Raw genomic sequence first — 25029 nt, 5'->3', positions numbered from 1 at the left:
AATTTGTTGACCATTTATGCAGTATATATAATGGGATTTATTTTTAGATAATGCTTTGCTTTGTAATTCTATTAAGCTAGAAGTGCAAAGAGCAGGCTAAAAACAAAATATGCTATGTAGTTGTTCAAAATACATCTAACTCTTTCTAAATAGGTGGTAAATAATATTTCCCGACCCCCCCCTCCTTTAGGAAACCCTTCAAGTTGATGAAGATGATAGACCTGAGTTGCCTTGGTGGAAATGCAAGAAGTGGGCTTTGCATATCTTAGCTAGGCTTTTTGAGAGGTATTTTCTCTTCCATTATATTTTTTAAAAAACAAACAAATATTCAAATCAGTAATATTGCTGCACTCTTGAATTTGCATACTTGCTTCTAATTCTAGGTATGGAAGCCCTGGTAATGTTTCAAAGGAGTACAATGAGTTTGCTGAAGTGTTCCTGAAGGCGTTCGCTGTTGGTGTTCAGCAAGTAAGAAAAATGAACGTGGGGGATATTAGGATGAGTTTGGTAGTGATTTACTGTTTTCTGAAAAGGCTTCTTGCTCTTCTTCACAATTGTTGTGGGTTTCTTTAAGCACATTGGTATGGAAAGCACTGATATCTGTGGGTTAAAAGAAAAGAATGATTTAAAAAATTTTGAATTTGCCACATAGGACAATCCACTGAAAATAGCCTATGCAGCACTGATAATCTGTAAATAGAGTAAATGCTCTCATATAACAGGCCTTCAGATGTGCTTCAGGTAAATGCTATCATTTTTTCTCTTTCTGGAAGAGATAGGTATAATGTTTATGTTGTGTAGTTGACCATTTCACCTACCCTTTTAACTCTGATAGTATAGTTCTTTTTTGACTCAAAGTCAGTAAATACTAAGCTTCCTAGCCTTTTGCAAAACCCTGATAAAGCAGAGGCTAGCTTACAAACAGGTAAGTCTGATGGTCACTTTCTACTCAACTCCCTGTCTGGTGATCGCCACTTCTACAGGGTTGTTATACACAAAGCATCTTCTGGACTATAGCAATTTCTAACCTGATGTATTAATGTTATGCCAAGCTATCCTTGACTAACCTTTATTGGGAGTAACTTTCCGATTCAGATAGCAATCTACAGGTTTTCCTGAAGGGACAGAATGGATTGGTGGGGCAGGAATTGTCATCTGCCACTCTTATAGTGTATGTGTTTAAAGTCAGTAATTTGAGCATTTTGAACTAGCAAGAAAACTCCCATGAATATTGGGAATTTTCTTGGTTCTGATTCTCAGTGCCTGGCTGTACTGCTGACTTCCATTCTTTTGAAACAAGTTTATTTTTAAAAAAAACTTAGGAGTAGTTTTTGTAAAATTTCCTTGTATCGGCTCATAAATCTGTTTATATTAAGGTGATTAGGTTGTAAACGTAAATAGACTATTAATTTGTAAAAATCTCAGGGAGCGCATTGTCTTCTTCAAAGCTTTTATTTTAATCAGGCTCAGACAATTACCCATTACTGCTCTTCCATGTGGGTGGCGATGAAGTTGCAATGTGTAGTCCAGGGGCAATCAAAAGAGACTTTCAGGGCCTTGGGACAGTTGGTAAGGGAATCTGGAGTACAGGTTTTCTTTTCCTCTCTCCTTCCAGTTGGAGGCAGCAACATTGCAAGAAATAGACGGGCCCAGTCTATTAATACATAGCTCCATGACTGGTGTCATTGCCACAATTTTGGGTTTTTCGATAATGGGATGGCCTACACAGCACCACGCATGCTGGCATCAGATGGGGTTCACCTTTCTCAAAGTGGGCAGGAGGATCTTTGCTCACAAGCTAGTGGGGCTCATTGACAGAGCTTTAAACTAGGCTTGAAGGGGGAGGGGGATAATATCAGACTTCTCCATGACAAGCTGTGGGATGACATGCCAAGGTTAGAGGGACAGGATGCTAGTGAGGGCCCTCAGACTGTTACTCTGAGACTGCAGCACACTGGAAGTCCTACAGAGATGAGCCAGGGGCTCCTGAGGTAACAGCAGCCAACAGGGAAACACCAGTGAAATGCCTCAAAGGAGTGATTTGAGACAGCCAGCATGGCTTCACCAAGGGCAAGTCCTGCCTGATCTAGTGGCCTTCTAAGATGGAATGACTACAGCAGTGGACAAGGGAAGAGCTATGGATGTTGTCTATCTGGACTTCTGTAAGGCCTTTGACATGGTCCCCCACAGCATCCTTCTCTCTAAATTGGCGAGAGATGGATTTGATGGGTGGACTGTTCAGTGGACGAGGAATTGGTTGGATGGTTGCATCCAGAGGATAGTGGTCAACAGCTCAATGTCCAGATGGAGTTCGCTGATAAGTGGTGTCCCTCAGGGGTCCTTACTGGGACCAGTACTGTTCAATATCTTCATCAGTGACATAGACAGTGGGATCGAGTGCACCCTCAGCAAGTTTGTGGATGACACCAAGTTAAGTGGTGTGGTTGACATGCCTGAGGGATGGGATGCCATCCAGAGGGACCTGAACAAGCTTGAGAGGTGGTCCCATGTGAACCTCAGGACGTTCAACAAGGCAAAGTGGTGTCGTGCATCTGGCTTGGGGCAATCCCCCGCTAGGGGATGAAGGGATTGAGAACAGCCCTGCCGAGAAGGATTTAAGGGTACTGGAGGATGAAAAGCTGGACATGAGCCAACAATGTGTGCTCAGAGCCCAGAAAGCCAACCATATGCTGGGCAGTATCAAAAGAGGCATGGCCAGCAGGTCAAGGGAGGTCATTCTCCCTCTCTGCTCTGCTCTGGTGAGACCCCACCTGGAGTACTACATCAAGCTCTGGAGCCCTCAGCACAGGAAGGACATGGACCTGTTGGAGCAGGCCCAGAGGAGGGCCACGAAAATGATGAGAAGGCTGGAACACCTGTCCTGTGATGACAGGCTGAGAGAGTTGGGGTTATTTAGCCTGGAGAAGAGAAGGCTCTGGGAGACTTTATTGAGGCCTATTGCAACTTAAAGATGGCTTATGAGAAAGATGGGGACAAACTTTTTAGCAGGGCCTGTTGTGATAGGACAGTTTAAAACGATGGTTTTAAACTAAAAGAGGTTTGATTTAGACTAGATACAAGGGAGAAAATTTTTACAATGAGAGTGGTGAAACACTGGCACAGGTTGCCCCGAGAGGTGGTAGGTGGAAACATTCAAGTTCAGGTTGGACGGGGCTCTGAGCAACCTGATCTAGCTGTAGATGTCCCTGCTTATTGCAGGGGGGTTGGACAAGATGACCTTTAAAGTTCCATTCCAACCCAATCTATTCCACGATTCTATGAATTGGGAGAAGAACAGTTCTTAGTTCAGTTTTCATTCCTAAGGAAATTATAATGAATTACAGGACTTTAAAAGAGGAAAACTAGGGAAAGCATCTCCTAAATACATGTTTTTTGAAGGTCATCCAAAGTATTGAAAGGGTAGAGAACATTTGTCATGTTGAGTGTTAAAAAATATATCTCAACATATTCTACTCAGACAAGTGGGGTCAACATCACGTTCTGAGGTGCTTATACCTGTAGATGGCATCAGGCAGATAACTATTACACGTTCTTTAAGACCTTACTGGTTGCTTTGTACTTCAAAGGTAAAATGAAGTTCTGACTGAAGACTGTATGGGCAAAAGAAGTCTTTGAAAAGATAAATTTAAACAGTTCAACAAAATACTTCCTGTTTTTTCTTTTTTCTTTGAATCAAATTTGTTCCTTTTATTGCATCTAGGAAACGCCAAGAATTCAGGTCTTTAAAGAAAATTGCTAAAGGGCAAGACTTTAAAATGCTTACAGTTTCTTCCTATACAATAATGTAGTTTGTATAGAAATACAGATTATTTTTAAGACGCTGTCCACTGTTTCTATGCAGAAGATAAATCTTGTATGTATGCTCAAGAAATTTGAACACTTCAGATAAATGTTATAGAAGATTTTTAAATGGGATGGATCGTCCTTACAAAAATTGGAAATCTGTACCAAAGAATACAAATGCTGATAATATGCTTGACTTGAGTTCTCTTGACTCTCTAAAGTGTACGCACCCTTTTACTAAAGGAGTAATAGATAAATACGCGGTATGGGATTACAAGTTGTTCAAGTATAAACTTGAAACATACCGCTAATATTTTTCTGATAGTTACTTCTCATTGATTATTCTTTTTATGTAGTCTAAATTTTTGTCATGTGCATGTCACCAACCAAAAAAAAAAAGAAAAACCAGTACATTCAGCATTAGTTTTAGCTAAACTTTCTTAACCTTGTCCAAAACAGTCTGAGCTATCTGGCTGGAACACCTTGATTCTTACCCCTTGTTTTAGCAGCTGTTTTGCTCAAGACATTTCTCATTTTGAAGGACCTGATGAGCCAGAGCTAAGCCCTGGTCAAACACTACTGCCTGGTTGTTCCTTGACACAGTTGCAGAATTTTATTTGCCCTGAAGCCTCAGTCCGACATCCTGCTTTTACTGGCTGCAATTCTTAAACATTTTCTTAATCTTTTCAATTTCTTTCCTTATTGCATCTGAATCCTAGGAGGTAGCTGTTTAGATCTGTGAAAAGAAAGGACCAAACCACTTGTTCTAAGTAATGTGGCTGCATAGACCATTTGTTAGGCCTCAGTTTTGTCCTCATTTCTGGATAGTATTCCCCATCTTTTCACTGACTGTTGATGAATTAAGGCTTTTCTGTGTGCTATCCTGGTGCGTTGGAGAATATCTCTCTCTCTCAAAACAAAAACAAAAAAGAAACTTCAGATCCTTGTAAAATTCAAATACACCAGCAAACTGGACCTTCTTGTATAAGCTTTTCCACAGAGAAGATTGTATTCCTATATGTTAAGTTCTAGTTTGCTCAAGACCCAGGATTACTACTTTTGCCTAGAACAAAGAACCCCCAATTTGTATCTTTTTAATCTCTCCTGAGCTGCCACCATGGTGAGACTTAGGCCGTGCAGCCTGTCTCAGATCCGTGCGTTATGAAGGTTCAGTATATGATGTTAATAGTGATGGTCATTTCTTTGTTGCTTGTGTTGAAATTTATAAAGGAAGAGAATCTTGTACTCTGTAAAATGGCAAGAAATCCCAGTCTTTGTTAGTTTCCCAATTACTGCTGGAAAGACTGTGTTAAAGGTATACCATCAAGGAAGTAAAATATGTTACAGAGTTGTTTACGTGTTTAATTAATTTTGTCACTAGCTTTTTAGACTCTTTTTAATGATTAACATTCTTGATTGTTCTAAATTCAAGTTAGAAGCCTTTCCAGTTCCTTCAGTTTTGGATTTTTTTAAACGTTGTTATATGTGAAGAATTAAATTAAACCCTGGAAATGGAATTTATCATTTCCCTCCCATTGGTGCTGCTGCTCTTAAAGGTGCAGTGTTGCCACTGACCCGGACTGGGCTACAAGGAAACCCCCTTGCATTACCAGTACCAAACTTTCTAGTGAGCTGGAATTTAAGTACTAGTAACGGACCCATGTCCATTTCATGTCCTTATTTGTGGAGAGCCGTGGACTTTAACAAGAGTAAATCCCTGTGAATACTTCTGAACACCACCTCAGGAGAAGAATTGAGGCCAGGAAGCAAAGGGGAGAGGCTAGTTCATCATTCTTCATACACAGACATTGGTCATACAGCGTCATTGCTGTAAGGCTGCACATAGGCAAGAATCAGTAGACTGCCCAAGTGTAGAGTGTTTTACCAATCCAGTGATTAGGCATGAATTTCCACCCCCAAAGAGTGGCAAGATGGAATAATAAACCTCAGAGGGAAGAGTCCCCTGGGCTATGTTGGTGATGAATTAGCATGTATGTTTTGTCTTACTAAAGGATTGTATTTTTAAAAGATAAGCAGCACCTGATATGAGCTGCAAATTGCCTTACAAAATTAACAATGACATTTAGTAGAAGGATTAGTCAGTACTTGTTGCATTTAGAGGGGCTCTTATGTAGGATTGTGAGAGAGGGTGGAATTCTTCAGGTTAAAATGGTCTGTGCTCAGTATAAGCTATTGATGAGATCTGATTTTTTTTCTAGGTGTTGCTGAAGGTGTTGTATCAATACAAAGAAAAGCAGTACATGGCTCCTAGAGTTCTGCAGCAAACACTGAATTACATCAATCAAGGAGTGTCACACGCAGTCACCTGGAAGAACCTGAAGCCTCATATTCAAGTAAACCATTTTCGGGGTTTAATACTTACATGACTCAATAGTACATTAGTCGGTCTGTTGTATAGTGTTTCTAGCCTTGCTAGAATTCAAGTTTTAGGGACCTCTGTTATAAATTGGTGGTGGAAATGGTTTAAGCCTGTTTGGTGAAGGTTGCCTCGATACATGAGCAAAGCTAGCTAATTGCTTTTTTTCCTGTCACTCTTTCGTGCCTTAATAAGGATTACAGTGTAACAGAGCAACACAACAAATTTGGAGATGATGTTAACTACTGAATTTATGGCATTGAATCATCTCCACGTACCATTATCCAAAGCATATCTAATAGCTTGCACTGTATTGTGGCTCTACCTTAAGTTAAAAGATCTCTTCTTTGTAAGGTACCACATAAAATCCACCACGTCCAAGTAGTTTTAGAATGTTACCGTTTTGTATGAGAAGTGACAGGATGGACAAAATCCATGAAATACGGGGCAGAATATAGAGATTGATTTAGTAGTGCTAGCCTGTTTTCAATTTTTTTTTTCTTTCAGGGAATTATCCAAGATGTTATTTTTCCATTGATGTGCTATACAGATGCTGATGAAGAGCTTTGGCAAGAAGATCCATATGAATATATTCGCATGAAATTTGGTGAGAATTTTAAAATCTATTCATACTAAAATATGAATTCACACAAAGATGGAATTTTTGTAGGCTTTTTTTGAAAATAGAGATGGCTTTAGTCTTTAAAAGAAGAAAAATAAAAAGAGAAAAACAGTCTGTGTTATCCAAATAATATAACTTCATATAGTTAATTTTTGGATATAGTGGTGGAAATGACAGGTAACGTGTGACAGTCAACAATGACACAGGTGTTTTCTGCACTTGAAAAAAGTAGCTAATTTTGACAGTTACAAAGTTTTTGTTAAGTCAAACAGTCCATGTCTTGGTGGCAATAATTACATTGTTTAATGTTATTAAAAGTTTATGCTTTACAACAGCTGCTATTTCAGGCCTTGGACTTTGTATGATCTTAAGGAATTTCACATGTGGCATTGTTCAGAACAGATTTACTGTAGTGGTAAATGAAACATTATGAAGTTAACCTAGCATTCCAGACTTGTCTAATTTCACCTCCTGTGGCTTGCTACTTAGTTGTTGGGGTTTACTGTAAGTCTATGCAGCCCTTTCGAGCTGGGGAAGAAAGAAGATACATCAGACTTCCTGAACAAATTCTTCCTTCCACTAGGACTTTTATATGGCTAGAACAAGTAATCTTGATGGGATTGTGAGTTTCTTATCCCTCAAGTCAGAGGCAGACCTATAAACGGTACAGGTATTATACAAGGGTCTGATAATCTTATGCAGAGAAATAAGAAACTAAGCATTTTTAACTCAATCAATTACGTGTGCTTGCCTGTACAGCAAATAACATATATGTCAAAAATAGACATCTGTGTGTGCTTCTACTGTTACAAAAATTTTATCTTAAAAATAAGGAAGACGTACAATTTCAAATTAGACATGTAGAGCTGGTGATCATGAAAAAGGTGAAACATGTATCGGCATCCTCCAACCATTTGTTACTGTTATTTGGTCTTGGAATATTTGTAGTAAGAAAGCATGATTAACCACCTGAAAAGAAGGACAATTGTTGGTCTCCTGTTTCATATTAAATAATAAGATTACATTAGGATCATGAATGTAGTAAAGGAACAAAATCTACAGCTGATGTATGTTTACTTAATAGATGTATTTGAAGACTTCATTTCTCCAACAACTGCTGCTCAGACGTTATTGTTTACATCATGTAGTAAAAGAAAAGAGGTAAGCTATTCAAGGATTTTAATTAAATATGTTAGCTAGATTTACCTTATAGTCTCCATTTGCTGAAATAATTACTAATAAAAGTTTTACTTTTCTGTTCTCTGTTGTATTGTAGTACAGTAAAATTTATCATTCCTCTCAAATTTATGTTGTACTGGTCTACTTGTGATTTTTGTATCTGCCAATTCCCTAAGACCTCTATATCATAAATGTTGTGTGTTTATAACAAAGACAAAAAACACTATTCAAATTCCAGATGTAGAGAAGATTATTAGAGATTTAAGCATTTCAGAGCACTGAGAATGGTACCTGAGATGATTGACTGAAATACTTTGACTAACCCTACATGTAATCTAGGTCTTGCAGAAGACAATGGGCTTTTGCTATCAGATCCTTACGGAGCCAAATGCTGACCCTCGTAAGAAAGATGGTGCTTTACATATGATCGGGTCTTTGGCTGAAATTCTCCTAAAAGTAAGCATAACAAATCTGGTGGTTCTTTTATTTATTTTTTTTCCTCCTTTCCTTTCTTTCACATATGGTGTCTTAGAAGAAATGAGAAAATAGCTCTTTGAGTTTACAAGTTTTGGAATCATTGCCAGATTTTTTAAAGCTGTTGAACTTAAATTGTTTTGGTTTTGTTTTCAGCTTGCTTACACAAGTTCTATTAGGTCGCGTTCAATTTCAGATGATTGTTTTAAGTTCCTTTAAGTTCTCTGCTTCTACTAAGAATTGCTACACCATTTCCTGTGCTACACTTAACTACATTCCTCTTTTTTTTTTTTTTTTTTTTGGGAAGCAAGGAAAAAAAATCCATTCAGTGAGAGGCCATTGATTTAATGAGGTCTTTTCTGTGTATAGAAGAGAAGAAATAAAGTGAAATTAGCAACCTTGTTCAATTAGAATGGTAGCAAAAAAGATGCAGGGCATGGACTTGGTAATTGGATCATGTCTCTGCGAAGTTTCCCTGACCACTTTTTCTTTTGGTACCAGACTAATGTACTGCCAAGTAAAAGGTGTCTCTAGGAGTCAAAAAATGACAGAAAGAAAGTGTCACTGTTTTGACCGAAAATTATAAAAGTCCATGTTGGATCCAAGTTTAATTACTAATATGGGATTTCATTGTTGCTTAACGGACTTTAATAAAGGGGGAAGTTAAAAGTCTGAGGGCTTTGTTATGCTGTTCACACTTCTGTATGTGACATTTTTTACTGGGTTAGAAATGCATTTTTACATGAAGTTTTAAACTAGTGTGTTTCTGTTCATATTCTGACAGAAAAAGATTTATAAAGATCAGATGGAATATATGCTGCAGAATCATGTGTTCCCTCTCTTCAGCAGTGAGCTGGGTTACATGAGAGCACGGGTAAGAAATTGTGAGATTTACTGTTAAGATACACTGTTTGACTGAAGACTTCAGGAATATTCTTTAAATTTTTCCCTCTAACAAATGCACACTTCTCTGCACCTGTTCTGTAATAAATTGTATGCTTATTTCGGAGACTAGTATCAATCTTTGTGTGACTGTAGATAGTTACTGTGTAGTTTTAAAATGGCTGCAGAATTGTGTGCATAGTTTTCCATCTGTGTCTGGTGGTACCGTCTATTTGTGTTCTGCATTTAGACTGTACTGCTCACACAAAACCTGTGGCCAAAGATGAACCTGAGATCATAGTACTGGTCTAGTGATGTCTGAAAGACAAACTTCCCACTGGCCAGCCTCCACACTCTCAGACATCTTCATCTGTTAAAAAGTTTTACGGTATCTTTATTCAACAGTAGTTATACTTCAGATTTCCTAATTTGTGTAGGTTAGGGGTATACGAGTAGTCGATAATCCTGTTTGCAGGTTTTGTAACTCTGAATTTGTTCAATGTCTTTTTTTCAGGCTTGTTGGGTTCTTCATTATTTTTGTGAAGTCAAATTTAAGAGTGACCAGAATCTCCAGACAGCCTTAGAACTCACAAGACGGTGTCTGATAGATGATAGGGAAATGCCTGTAAAAGTGGAAGCTGCAATAGCACTTCAAGTTCTGATCAGTAATCAAGAGAAAGGTAGCCTTCTTTTCTTAAAGCTACAGCAAGCTTTAATGGAATAGGCATTAATATTGCAGTGTTCAGGGAGACTTGTTCTCTTCTTTCCTGATGTTAATTTACTTCTTGGCAATTTTAATTTGTAGTCACTTATTGTAAATTTTTTTAATAATATTTTAATTTTTATATTGTAAATTTTTTTAGATAAATAACATCACAATTTCATGATACTATAAATCCAGTTTTACAACACCTCATCATCAAATCAAAAATACGGTGGCAATATAAGCATATCTGTCTCAGCATACATTCATCAATGTTCAAATGTATCTTTTTAAAAAAGTTGTCTTTATCCTGGCAGGCTTTACATTGCTTAGTAAAGCAAACAAATTCTGTATCAACTACTTTGGCTAATTTGACAAAAATATATATGTACCCGTTCCTGTTCAACTAAAATTTGCATTGATAAGTAATTTTGCATTCCATAAAGACTGTAGAGCTCTGGTTTTCATACTTCAGTTGTGATCCCTCTTGGTATACATTTTTACAAAAAAATTGTTCAGAATGTTAGTGTTGTTATAATGATTTATACTACCCATGGTTTTGGCATGTTAATGCCAAAGCACTAAATACTAATAAAGTATGTATTGATTTTCTTATGCTGATACTGTAGTTTTGTAAATATGTCAATGCAAATATTTCCACTTGTTTTACAGCTAAAGAATATATTACTCCATTCATTAGACCTGTCATGCAAGCTTTACTTCATATTATAAGAGAAACTGAAAATGATGATCTTACTAATGTGATTCAGAAGATGATCTGTGAATATAGTGAAGAAGTTACCCCAATTGCAGTAGAAATGACACAGCATTTGGTAAGAGTTTCTGGTGACTTAAAAAGATGTTTAATATGTGAAAGATGGGTATTTAAAATGAAGATAGTTGTCCGTAAGTCAATAGCTGTTGGTACTCCAGTCTGCTTAAGTGCACTCATACAGGTAATTTTCTTCTATATTTAGATTGTTTTTTCTCAAAAGTGGCTTTGTAGCTTGAACTAAATGGAAATTTCTAAGAACAAATGTAGAAATGTTTGAGAAATCTTGATACTTAGTTTCTCCTGATACTGTTCATAATGAATTTTCTGTTTAAAAATGGAAACTTAAAGAGCAGATTTTTAATAAAAAGTTTGGTGTGAAAATATTACATTGTATGTAATGTGAAAATGAAATTGAATCTGCAGGAGAAATTCGGACCTTGAATGGCCGTATCTAGCAAGTTGTTATAATGGCTTCAAAAGCAGAGGTCGGCTCAGTGCTCCCCTATTAAAGGCTCTTGCCTTGGATTTAAAACTAAATTGTTTTCATGTCCTCTGTGGGAATGCCTGCAAAGTGGCCCAGTCTAGTGCAGCTACCAGTTAAACCTTATGTCAGAAAAACTTACTCATAGAAAATGTGTTCTTTTGCAAGGAAAGTAATGTAATTTGTATCTTATTCATGAATGGATAAAGGATGACAGCTCAAATGGCTTAACATTTAAATTTTATCAATCTTGAATACAAACTCTGGAATAGAGCAGTCACTCTCTAGTATTCATACACATTTTCTTAGCAGAAGTCTTCCTTAAATTGTGTATAATATCAGACTTGCACAATTGCTCTTCATCTCCGAACACGTTCTCATTAAATGACATATTTATGGGTTGTTTTGCTGTTACTTGCAGGCAATGACATTTAACCAGGTGATCCAGACTGGCCCAGATGAAGAGGGCAGTGATGACAAAGCAGTGACAGCAATGGGAATCTTGAATACTATTGATACACTTCTCAGTGTAGTTGAAGATCACAAGGAAGTAAGTAAAAATTACTTTAAAGCTAATACGTATTGTCTCTAGACATTGAAAGTCTTTTTGTACTTCCCGTATTCCTGACGTTATCTGAAAAACTGTCCTTTCAGGCAAAAATATCTTAAAACAGAAAGCAGTGAAATACTTACCATGCAACAAAGTTGTAACAGTGGGTCACATTTATGACACAACATGTGTAGTAATAGAGCATAAATGTTACCACAGTATTTCCCATAAGAATCCAGATTCTTGTTCAAATAGGTGAAAGAAACTTGTCTCTAACTAATGGAACTCTGTCGGCTCAGCTGGAAAAACCCATTTGATTTGATGAGGTCTGCCCTTCGGAGAAAATAGATAAAACTTCAGTTAGCTTTGAACATTGACTCTGCTGACTTAGTTTGCTCTCTGCAACAGAATCAATGTCTGTAAATACAGCTGTTGTGGCTATGCCAAGTGATAGCTTTGTTTACCTGCCTAATCTGCACTGTAGAATTCTCCAATGTGATGAAAACTTTTGTTAGTTAGCTTTGTTCGACTGAATGGACTAACTTTGGTCCAGAGTACAGCTTGTTCAAAAGATGCTGTTGCTGATTGAAATCCTTCTTGACAAAGTCAGCTACTGTTGTTTGATAAATACATTATAGTTTTTTAGTGACTAAACAATTCAGTAATAAATTGTACTCTCAGGGCTCTGAAGACTTTACTAAGGAAGCAACATAAACGAATTCTGAATGCCCATGGTCGGAATCCACTGCTGCCATGCAATAAGCCAAGGACCAGTTCGGCTCATTTACTTGTTGCTAAAGCTGCTCAGCAAGCTTTTCATGTACTTGTTTTTGTCAGCAAATTCTTGCTATCTAAATGAAAAGTTTGTGTAACAATATGCTAGTCCTGAGGAACTCAATTGTAAAACGTTGATCAGTAAACATTTATATTTAGAGACATCTCACAGAGGATGACCAGTGTTCCAAGAGATAAGGTATTTAGCTGGTTAGTTTCAAATCCTGTTCTGCATAGCTAAGACCAGAAACTCAACCCTTATTTGTCCCTATGTAAGGTAAGTGCCCTAAACAGGTTAATGACTGTTTTGTTAGCTGTTCTAGGGACTAATAAATACTAATTGGGAAGAGTGTCTGAATCTGTAGAGCAGCATTTATACTAATTGTCCACATAGCCTATGAACATCCTAAGCTAGGTTTGGGGGGCGGTTTGGTATTTGTTTTGTTTTTCGAATTTACACTTTTCCAGAAAAGCAAATAGTTCCTGCAACTTCCATTGCTTACCCCTTTGATATATAAATACTTACTGTGTTTTGATGGGACTGAATGCTGCATAGGGTTACTGTCAGGCCTTTCTTTTTAAAGGATACCCTATAATGAGTTTCTTACAATATTCAAAGAATATCCCAAAGCCACCTCGTATTAAAAGCTATCTTACAAATCCTTAGCTAAGAGTGCTGCTCTTACACATTTAGTGTTCTAAAATGTGAGAAATTTTGAATTTTTTTAGAAGACTATATTGTCTAAATAGAAACTGTTCAGAGTACTTTTATTTAAAATGTGTTTAATTTAAACTCCAAAGTATTGAAAACAGTCATAAATTTCCTTTTTCCAGATTACCCAGCAGCTGGAAGGGATCTGTTTACAAGTTATTGGAACAGTTTTGCAGCAGCATGTATTAGGTATCTGTACTTTTGTTGGCTTATTTTTTTAACTGTATGCGATTGGCATTAAATTTACCTAGATTCTGTTTGTTTTAGAGTTCTATGAGGAGATCTTTTCCTTGGCTCATAGTCTGACCTGTCAACAAGTTTCTGCACAAATGTGGCAGCTTCTTCCTCTTGTATTTGAAGTCTTTCAGCAGGATGGCTTTGACTATTTTACTGGTAAGTAATAAAAATAAATCAGAAAGCCAAACGGTTTCATACATGTAATTTCAACCATACAATAAACTGCATCTTGATTGAAGTGTTAGGAGAACGCTGACTGAAGTGAGATTATGCTTGAAGTATTTTATTCTGCTGTTGCTGCAACCAGCCTTGTTTTGCCAGGGCATCTATGACTAGATGCACGCTTATCCGGACAAACATTAAGCAAGAACTGTAATTAATTTATTAATACATAGATTTCAAACTGATTTTAACAGCTTGTCTAATAAAATGTGCAAACAATATCTAACTGTGATCATTCTTCTTTTAATGCAGACATGATGCCTCTCTTGCATAATTATGTTACTGTTGATACAGATACGCTTCTGTCAGACACAAAATATCTTGAAATGATCTACAGTATGTGCAAGAAGGTAAGTAGATTCCTCTGCGATAACAAAACCTGTGATCTCTGAAGTAATACACTGTTAAACTGGGTACTTTTTTCCACAACAGCAGACTGTAAAACTGAAGAATTTTGATGTCTGCTCTTAAGGCATTATGCTATTTAACATTCCCTGTGATTCCACAAATTAGTGAGTTACTGCAGAGAAATTTAAAGAGGTTGCATCAAGTTTCAGATACATGCTTTTGCTAAAAGGGAAAAATAAATTGTGCACAACAAAAGCAGATAAAACAAACCATGGTTTTGTGCGTGTGTGTTTTGAGTAATATACTTTGTGCATGTGGGTATGCAAAACACACGTATGCATATTGCAAAAAGTAGGTGGTTTCTTTTATCTGCGATTTGTAGCCTCACTGTGGCTGGGATACCGCATACCATATGTATGCTAGAGGTCTTAAATCTATTAGCTAAAACAAGTGGAGCAGGGATGGAAAGTAGAGGGATAGGAATAGGAAGTTATTTTCCCAAGTTCATGCCAAGTCAGTGATAAAAGCTGGGAGCAGAATACAATTGTTCTGACTCAGACCAGTGACTTTTGGGGCAGTGTTTCTGTATTTAACTTAGCTTCTCAGCTCCTGCGTATTGTAGGTGGCTATCAATTGGGCTTTCGTTATCCAATGCATGTGTAGAATACAAAGCTTTCCAGAATGTTAGCCCTATGTGAGGAAATTAATACTTTTTTATAAAATGGTGTTAATATTTTATAATCTCTAATAGTAACCTGTGCAGATTGCAGTTTCCCATTTCTGGATATCATATGTTTTGTCTATATAAGAACTATGGTGAACTGTCAGCTGCCCTGACCATGGTGTTTCCTGAGTAATTCTTTTGAAGATGTTTAAATATTATAATGAATAATTCTTGTCAGCCTTTATTTGAAAACAAGTTGCAACCAGGCTGACTGTAAATACTTGAACATTTTATATATATAAAAAAGAAAATTAGCCTGTTAATTCTTAGATATTAGGAAGAATTACTTTACTGAAAGAGTGGTCAGGCAGTGGAACAGCCTGCCCAGGGAGGGGGTTGAGTCACCATCCCTAGAGGTAGTTAAGAAATGTCTAGATGTGGCACTTCAGGGCATGCTCTAGTGGCAGAGATTGTAGGTTGGTTGGGTTTTTTTTTTGTGTGTGGTGGATGGTTGGACTTGACGATCTCAAAGGTCCTTTCCAACCATGAAGATTCTATTGATTCTATGATTCTACTGTGCCTCTTCGTGATTAGTTTTATTAGCTGAGCACAGTGAATCTTTAACACTGAAGTTTTAGGTATTGTGTGGTCTCCCACTAGATATCTCAAATTTGTAAATATAATTTTTACAAAATTCAGTACATGAATGCATAAGAAAAATTTTTGGTTTGTGTATGAAATAAACCTTTGCAAAGTGGCAGCTGATGCTTATCCAGTTACTGTTGTAAGCTCTGTGTCCATAGAGTTACTGAATACTTGTACGTGTAGCTCAGTTTTACCCACTTTGAGCAATGTTTCAGTCTCTAGTTCTAATACTGAACCATTGCTGTAGACTTGGCTGCTTCACTAATGGATATTTACGCTAGCATTATAATAGAGTGTGTAAATTCATATCAGCTTTCCAAAGCAAAGCAGTACATAGAAAATACTTCTTGAAGGGATATCATCAACAGTAATTGTTATTTTTCAGGTCCTTACAGGAGTTGCCGGAGAAGATGCAGAATGTCATGCAGCAAAGTTGTTAGAAGTAATTATTCTTCAGTGTAAAGGGCGTGGCATTGATCAGGTTAGTAACAACTTTGGTTTCTGTAACTAATATTTTAAAAATATTTTTATTCTCAAATATTAATTGCTTATGTATTAACATGAGTTCTGTACCAAGAAGTTTGTGTAGCATCACTAATAATCCTGTCTTCTACTTCAATGTCACAAGTCCTTCTGCTCAGTTAACAGCACTACAGAGAGAGTTATTGCGCACTTTGTCTCTAGAACTTAAGACGCTACGAAACTCAATGTTAAGTGTTTTCATGAATCTGGAAGAGGGCTGGTTTAGGAGCATCTTGGTTCTAAAAGTCGATTAATTATATTCTAAGTTAATTCTAGTGAATATTTCATGCACGTTATTCAGTCTGTCAAGTTAATAGCCTTGAAATAAATAAGAATGGAAGTGGAGTTCTTAGAATCCAAATTAATGTCCTAGAGGAACCAGGGACTTCATTATGCACATAGGAAAGTTGGAATTTGAGAGATGAGTCTGTGTGCTTCTGCGCTGTACGTAACAAGCACTGTATAATAGCTGTTTAAACATTTTTTGCATGCTTTTTAATACTTGTGAATATGGTCCCTGGAAACTTTAACTTTTAATTTATTTGAAGGATAATCTTCTATAGGGATTTTTTTTTTCAGTGTGGCATCTCTGACAAGACTGCTCCTTTGAATAGCTGTTTTCTTGGAATGTTACTAATATCTCTTGACTCTGTTGTGGATGTTAAAAAAGACTGAGTTGATTTTACTGTACTTCCTAGTGTACGCATTTCCTCTATTTTTCATTTTTAAAACACAAGATTATAGAACCAGGAATTGCATCTACTGTGCATGATGTCACAAAATCCATGTGCTTGGAGTAGATTAAATCTTCTCATATTTTCATTTCATCTTTATACATGAATTCTGCTGGCAATTAAAAATTACTCCCATTTGATGCCCTCTATATTTACGCACTAGACTGGTTTTATGCTATTTCTGAACTTTTGTGTAAAATACAGAAATACAAAATTTAATTTTTATCATAAATTTGTAATGCTTCTCTTCAGTGCATACCCTTATTTGTGGAAGCTGCATTAGAGAGATTAACCAGAGAAGTGAAAACAAGTGAACTGCGAACAATGTGCCTCCAGGTTGCCATAGCTGCTTTGTATTACAATCCTCATTTACTATTAAATACATTGGAAAATCTTCGTTTTCCCAATAATGTGGAGCCTGTCACTAATCACTTCATAACACAGTGGCTTAATGATGTGGACTGTTTCTTGGGGTAAGCGTTTCTAATTTTGAAGCTTATTCTCTGTGATACACCTCTATATTACCTGCTTGTAAATCATAACAGGATTTGTAACTTATTTTACTCTTATATTTTGTAGACTTCATGATAGAAAGATGTGTGTGCTTGGCTTGTGTGCTCTCATTGATCTGGAGCAAATACCACAGGTTTTAAATCAAGTTGCAGGCCAGATCCTGCCAGCTTTTATCCTTTTATTTAATGGATTGAAAAGAGCATATGCCTGTCATGCAGAGCATGAAAATGACAGTGATGATGATGATGAAGCTGAAGAAGATGAGGAAACAGGTATGGAAACTGAAACATTGCTGTTACTTTGTATTTTTCATTTCTTCTGTTGGAGATGCCGAGTTCCTTTGTGGAATTCTTCAGAGTTCCGTAATTGCAAAAATGAAATGCTGTCATAGAACACTGCACATTTTTAACTACTTCCACGTACATCTGACTTACTTTCCAGTCCCTCTTAAAGACTAACTTCCTAGGCAGAGTCTCCTCAGAGTCACATCAAGTTAGCTTTTGTGTGGGGATGCTGTCATTACTGAAAAGAATTATTACTGGGGCATGTTTCCCATTTGAGTGAGGGGCAAGAGTCAGTAGAAGAGTTTCCAGGAATCCTTCTAATCCATTGTACAGTTCAACCTGTATATTACAAACTGTCCCGTGAGCTGCTGGTGTTGTAGCTGTGTGTTGAAAATGACAGTTCTTGTGATACTTTTTTTTTTCCCTGAACTAAAGTGATCTCAACTGTATCAGCTTTTATAGACATTCTTCTTCATACAGTCATTTCACGAACTTTCACATCTTTTACCGTCATCTTTATGTGAAGTTCAAAATTGCCTGCAGCTTCCCCGTACTTCTTTCTTCCATCGTTCCCTATACTCTGCTTAAGCTTTCAGTTCTTGTTCCCTATTTTTATCTTCCCATCATTAGCCTGGTGTCTTTGTGAGTAATTGTTTGGAACAGTTGAACACACTCAAAGGAGTATCTGTTGGTTTCCATCTATCTACTTAGAGCCCAGGTTTTTTTTGGTACCTGCTGTTGAATTCTGGACTCTCCAGACTATTGTCATTATACATCATTCACACTATTACATTTTGTATTTTTCAAGCATTCTTTCCAATAGCCCTTTTGAATGTGCCTTTAAAAGTGTTTTCATCAAATTATTTCAAACTTTTTTTGGAGCACGAATACTACTTTGCCTAAAGTTTTATCGAGCGCTGTTCCAAACTATCTGTATATACATTTTTCTGTATATGTTTTTGTGACAAGTAAAATTTTAGTTTCCCACTTACACAGTTGGTGCAAGTCATTTAACCCCTCTCCTAGCACCATGGTCTTCCCCAACCCCGACACACTTTCCTCGCTTACACCAACTGTGTAACTGTGCACAGTTGGTGTAAGTGAGGAAAGTGTGTCGGGGTAGGGGAAGACCATGGTGCTAGGAGAGGAGTTAAATGAGCTTCCCGCTCTCTAGTCTGCGTTGTACTGTTAGCAGTTCTATTGACTGTTTTGTACAATGGGCCATCTTCCTAAACAGTTGTTCTTGCTATTCCTGAGATAAACTTCTTTGTGTGTGATATTTAACTCAGAGGAATTGGGGAGTGATGAAGATGACATTGATGAAGATGGTCAAGAATATCTAGAAATCCTAGCAAAACAGGCAGGTGAAGATGGAGATGATGAAGATTGGGAAGAAGATGATGCTGAAGAGACTGCTTTGGAAGGGTATTCCACAATTATTGATGATGAAGACAACCCTATTGATGAATATCAGATATTTAAAACAATTTTTCAGAGTAAGTAACTTTATTCCCTTTCCTGGCCAACAAGTTATATTTTAACTTAACTTTAGTGCATACCATTTGTAAACTAGAACCTGTTTAAAGCTTCCAAACAGGCTTTCCAATATGTGCTCTGAACAAGCTCTTTGGAAAGGGGAAGCCATCATTAAACTTTCAGAGCAGGGGGAGATGCTTGAATGAATTTATGGTGAGAGGGAAGAGGTCAGAGTTTGTGTTAGTGTTTTTAAATATCTTGAATTATGTAACCATAACAGAATATTATTCTGATGGAAATGGCAGCGAGTTAGCAAGCTTTGAGTTACAGAACATTTTAATGAACACTTTCCTCTTGCTTATGTTTTCTTTCTCTTGCAGCAATTCAGAATCGTAACCCTGTGTGGTACCAAGCTTTGACACAGGGTCTTAATGAAGAACAAAGAAAACAATTGCAGGACATAGCAACTCTGGCAGATCAGAGGCGGGCAGCACACGGTATTTTCCCCCCTTTATACTATTAATTGCTTCTTTTGCTGTTTGAATGCTGTTTATGTGCTCAAGAAGCATAACACAGAAAATGCCTATAATTCAAGGCTGGTAATGTCTCTATCAAAGCAGGGTTGTTTTACACTCCAGAGATGTTTGAAATCTCTTAAGATTGTCAGGTCACAAAGCCTCAATGCATGAATTGTATGGCATACCACAGGTGTAAGGGATGATAGAAACATTTTAATGAAGTGGACAAGTAAATAAAAGCTTATTTGTCATAATAGCTTGGATTTGAAAACAATTGATTTGATTATCTGAAGGTAGATGAACTCTAGATATGGTAACAAACACATTAAGTGGCTGATAAATTATTTCCTGATGTGACCTAGTCCAGCTGGGATAGACGGATTCTATGGGTGGGAAAATACTAAATTAAGGAAGTCATATCCCTCTGTAAAGCTACATCATTAAGCCTATTAAATATTGAAGATTGTTATTCTTCAATACAGATTTTAAAATATAGGAAGTGGGGAGATCTTCGGTTGGTTGGGTTTTTTTCTTTGCAAGTTTTCCCAGGTGTTTGGGAGTAAGCCAATACAGATCACTCTCTAAAGTCAAGGCTGAATTTTGAGTTATCAGTCCAGTCTCATATCCTGCATCTTATTGAGCAATTACTACAAGATGTTTCAAAATAGAAGTTCAGAAATCTTTCAATAAAAAGATCGGTAGTAAGAATGCACGTTTTATAAGTAATTTTTGACAGAAAACAGCCCAAATTACCTCACAAAGCTTGTAAGTGTCCAGAACGATCCACTTTTAATGGTTATAAAATACAGTTTCAATGTGACCCTTGTCAAGCACTAGATAGAATACTGATGAGATTACATACTACTTGTGCATTTTATGAAAAAAAATGTTCCTTTGGTTTTTTTCAGCTGTCTATTCATAGAGCAAGTTAGGTTCAGATTGTCAAGTTTAACTTAAGCAACTAGATCCTTACAGGAAATTCTTGCCTACTATCAGAAAATACTGACAGTCCATTTAGGCTGCCTACCGCACGTGGGGACATCCGGTTAGAAGGATTTGTAATATAATTGAGTCATTAATGTAGTTAAGCAGAATTTCCATAAGCTAAGAGATTTGTCTTCTGTGCACTATGGAGCCAGGAGGGAACAGAGTGATGCTCCCCAGGTCATGTTCTCCCCCGTCCTTCATCAGCCATGGCAAGATTTTTATGGCCTGTTTCCAAAGAAACAGAGACAAAATACAGATCCTCTAGATAACACGAGCTGTCCTGTATTCCCAGAGAGAGAGAGATTGCAACTATTGAGGTAGGAGAAAGCTCTTAGACTGGAAATAAGACATTAATAAGCATTCTCTTGAGCTGGAAATAACATAAACCTTCTGCACTATCTAGATTGTAGAAAAGGTAGATAGAAATACACATTTCTATAGAAATGTGTAGATAGAAACGTATAGGTAAAAATACACATTTCTATCTGCTCTTCACCAACCTAATTTTCAGATGTGCCTGTATTAGAGCTTGTAAAAAGTAGTCTTACAGTAATCTTCGAAGGACAGAATATGCAGCTATTAAAACCAGACAGCTTAACCATCACTGTTAGTTACAGTGATGGATATGTGGACCTCAGATGCCTAAAGATCTTAAGGTTTGGTTGAAAACGAAAAGTGATAAACTTGGTAGTTTTCTCTCAGAATTATGTTATATGGCCTAGTAACCTAAACTCCAAATTATCTGCTTGGGTATGGGGGGGAAACGCAGGTATACTAAAAAGTCTGTTTCTGGTATTTCAGTGGCTATTTCTGCTTACGTTGTTGAATTGAGATACAAAAACTGAAAATGTAGCTAATATCTGTATACTGCTTTTTTTGTGCTCTGTTATTGATTTGACTGAAAAGTCTATAAATGTTAATCAGAAAGAACTGGGCGCCTGTAGCAAGTTCAGAAGTCCAACATTCATTCAGGTCCTGTTTCTGAAATGTGAAAATTACATACTTGTGTCCAAAAGCTGAAGTGTGGGGTTAAACCTGTATCTCTGAGAATATCAAAATGGTCAGCGACAAAACCTTTATCTGTCTTCCCCCTACACTAAAATATCTTCCTTCTGTTTTTTTGCTTTGTTTTAGAATCCAAAATGATTGAAAAGCATGGAGGATACAAATTCAATGCTCCAGTTGTGCCAACTTCATTTAATTTTGGAGGCCCTGCCCCAGGAATGAATTGAATTATCACTTTTCCTGCTACTGTGTGATTGTAGTGAAGAGCTTGTGTTCCTCCCAATAGTGGTTCCAGAACTGGTTCATGTTATCTACAACTCACTCTTAAACTAATTGATAAATAGATTGGACAAAAGCCCCAGAAGTGGGACCTGATCATGCAACCTAATACTGGAAAGCAAACCAGAGGTTTTTTTGAAGATAGGAAGAATCTGAATTTGAAGCTTCAAACGACACACTTTGGAAATCAGAAATCAAGAGGGGATGTCATGAAGGCAGCTTTTCTTTTTCTGAGGAAAAAAATAAGCATGGGCTGCAGGACTATTTAAAATGTCTCATTTACAGTACAAGCTAGAAGGCAGACTTAATTTTTACACCTGTGGCGGTATGAGTATTTGCCCAGTTTATTTCCCTTTTCTCCCTTCCTATTGGGTGTCTATTCTTTTAATGTAAATAAGATAAGGTAATCAGATAGCCTTACTTAATCTTCATCATTTCCATTTATCAAGATTGTTCATATGTAGAATATTGGACACTTAATGTAGCACTACATAACTGATAAATCTGTAAATGAATTAGCACTTTCATATTGAAACAAGCCTGCTAGCCTATGTACAAAAATAGCAAAATGTTTGCTGTTTATAAAAAATTAAAATAAATAAGGGATGTATTGGGGAAAATAATTTCAAGTTATTAATTTAAAATGAACTAGCAGTTTTGTACCTGGTGACTTTGTGGTGCAGTCACCTCTGGTTGTGACTTGAATTCGGTTATGTAAAAAAGGGGTTAGTGATACTTCATTGCTGCTAAAAAAAAAATAGCAACACCCTCTGTGTCCTTTGTTTTTCTTAAAGGTCTCACTGTACGAGGTGAAATTTGTATACAAATGTGTACTGTAAGCACTGAGGAAAAAGTTACCTTCTCTAAAGCAGGTAAATAAGATGTGAAGTTCTGCTCTTAAAAGTCAATTAAAGTGTGTGGATGAAACATCTATATATGCAATCTATTAAAACCACAACAATTTAATTTGGCTGATCTGGGCTATGATCTATGAATGCAGTTGTTGCCCCTGATTTTGCAAAATATTCTTTCCAGCACGTGGTAGTGCAGGTGCACTACTCTTGCATTTCATCGCCCCTCTTTTTGCACTCCCGGAATTAGTGCGTGCCGTTGTCTGCCTGATCCAGACAGTGTATTTGAAGTTTTGCCAATCTTTCATTTTTGAAGCCACAATTTTCTTCCTTCAAAGTTGCTATAGTAACTAGTATTTTAGCTAGAGAGGCAGAATACAGTTCCCTCTGGGACCACTATCAAAACCACTGTATGAAGAAGCCAGCAGGGAGATGCTGTGAATGGGTTGGCTTAAATGCCCCCTTTTTCTTTTCTAAAAGCAAAAATCGATAGGTTTTTGATCTTGCCTTGAGATCATTGATGTCAGGTCTTTTAAATCAAATGTTTGGGGTTTTTTTTCTTTTGGCTGTTTTTATATAAAAATGTCACCTGCTGTTACAATTGATATTAAACAAGCTACCTTAATTTAATGTAAGCCTCCAAAATTTAAATACAGGTTAAAAATAAACTGAGTTTATATCTGTAAAAATGAAATGCACATATATATATTATGATACTCAAAATGCAGTCTTCAGAAAATTGGTTCGTGTGGTGTGTTTTTTTGCATCAGCAGAGTAGCAGGAATTCGTGGTTTGGGGTTTCCTTGGCAAGCTGAGCAGCACCATGCTCTGCCTTCCATTTGTTGCACAACCGCTAGCGCTTCTCTGGGCAGCTCTAATGGGTTTTTCCAGTCACTCCTCTCTGGTCTGCCTTTCTTCGGCAAACACAGTTCCCTGCGCACAGAGTGCTAATGTGAGAGACTGAGCCAGGACTATAATGCCACGTTGCCCTAGCCGAATACCAAAGGGATACTTTAAAAGCAAATTGTGGACTTAAACGGATGGATATTGCACCTGGTGTGAAAAAGCCTAAAAAATTAAGCCTTGAATCAGAGTATCCGTTATAGTAGTGGTATGAGAACCACGGTAGTACTTGTGAATCTTTAGCTGACTGGCCAAGTACACATAGCAGAACTGTTTTTTTGTAAATGTGTAACTCATGAGCGCGTACAGGTGTACTCCGGCCTCAAGATAATATCTAGTCAAGGTTTTATTTTTGTAGAGAAAGGTGACAGAAGTAATTACAGCATGCCTTTTCCTGTGCATTCCTTGACTTTGAAAAACGCCCAGTTTGACATAAATCATTTCTGAACATCTGCTTGTTGGGTATCTGCTTATCAAGTTATGCATCCCAAAAAATGTAAGAGAACCTTCTAGGACAGATGAGAGAGACGCTTTTGCCTCAAGGCAGAAGATACAACAGAGCAGCAGTGAGAAGGCTCTAGATACAAAGCAGATGAAAAAATGAGGGGGAAATCACCAATTTAGTGCCACTGTCATTTCTGGAACAGTTATATTTTTCAAGTCACAAGTCAAGGGAAGAATTTTATCTTGGTGTGAGGAATACAGTCTTACTTCAAGGGTGCTTTTATGTGTCGCTAGACTGGTTAGCAAGGAGCATCTTTTTTAAGAATGGATCTAGAACTTTGCTTTCCTTTGCTCCAAGAAATGTATTTATATAAATTGCAAAACAATTTTGCATTGTTGTTGGTGGTGATAGTGCATTTTGTGATGCAATATATCAATTTCAGTGATACACTTATGTCAAATTTAAAATTAATCTTCCTTCTAGAACTTGCACTTATCCATTCCATTTTCAAGGATAATGCAACTCTAGAGGAAGAGCTGGGAAATTTAAAGCCTCTGTTTTTTCTATTATGGAAGATCTCCTTGGATTAATAAACATCTAAAGCAAATCCTTATCTTCACTTATTTCAGTGTGGTGTTTTGAATGCAGCTGTATTCTTGCAGTACGTTGGAGTCCTGTTCTAGTTGCATAGCTCTAAGGTTTATATTTTCCTCTCAAAAATAATTCTTCAAGCAAATGTTAGGCACAACCACAGTTTCTTAACTGTGTTAAATACAAAAGGCTTTTGTCATACACTCTTTACTGAAATGTTGACATATTGGGTAAATGTAATACCCTTTTTTCCTAAATCACTATCTTAAAACAATTATTAATAGCTGTCAGCATAGTGCAGCAAAGCTCTGTTCAAAAATCTATTGTAGCCTAGAAGTATTACTGCAAGATTCAAGAAGTCTGCAGTGGATTAGTTACAGAATACATGCAGATGGTCTTAATTGTGCCTAATAATTGATACCTGAGAGGTTTTAAGGGTTGACTTTTATTTTTTTTCTAAAGGAAATTTCTT

The 25029-nt window shown here is 37.0% G+C and overlaps 1 protein-coding gene and 1 non-coding gene across 2 annotated transcripts in view; both read left to right on the top strand.

The window, feature by feature from the left end:
* IPO7 (importin 7) overlaps positions 1–24579 on the top strand; it is a 40851-nt gene extending 16272 nt beyond the window's left edge. The window contains exons 7-25 of the mRNA XM_054200580.1: positions 191–285; positions 384–468; positions 6024–6158; positions 6689–6788; positions 7888–7964; positions 8322–8438; positions 9241–9330; positions 9853–10018; positions 10714–10874; positions 11719–11847; positions 13456–13522; positions 13601–13726; positions 14045–14142; positions 15835–15930; positions 16958–17178; positions 17285–17490; positions 18792–18998; positions 19359–19475; positions 21618–24579. Of these exons, the coding sequence (XP_054056555.1) occupies positions 191–285; positions 384–468; positions 6024–6158; positions 6689–6788; positions 7888–7964; positions 8322–8438; positions 9241–9330; positions 9853–10018; positions 10714–10874; positions 11719–11847; positions 13456–13522; positions 13601–13726; positions 14045–14142; positions 15835–15930; positions 16958–17178; positions 17285–17490; positions 18792–18998; positions 19359–19475; positions 21618–21715 (2391 nt within the window). The 3' untranslated portion in view covers positions 21716–24579. The remainder of the gene's footprint in view (positions 1–190; positions 286–383; positions 469–6023; positions 6159–6688; positions 6789–7887; positions 7965–8321; positions 8439–9240; positions 9331–9852; positions 10019–10713; positions 10875–11718; positions 11848–13455; positions 13523–13600; positions 13727–14044; positions 14143–15834; positions 15931–16957; positions 17179–17284; positions 17491–18791; positions 18999–19358; positions 19476–21617) is intronic.
* LOC128909705 (small nucleolar RNA SNORA23) lies at positions 9523–9704 on the top strand. Its single transcript, XR_008466480.1, has one exon. It is a non-coding gene; the product is annotated as a small nucleolar RNA SNORA23 (small nucleolar RNA).
* Positions 24580–25029: the final 450 nt, after the last annotated feature.

This window comes from Rissa tridactyla, chromosome 4, assembly GCF_028500815.1.
Source record: "Rissa tridactyla isolate bRisTri1 chromosome 4, bRisTri1.patW.cur.20221130, whole genome shotgun sequence".
In the NCBI taxonomy this organism is placed as follows: Eukaryota; Metazoa; Chordata; class Aves; order Charadriiformes; family Laridae; genus Rissa; species Rissa tridactyla.
This window is presented reverse-complemented; position numbering and strand designations above follow the sequence as displayed.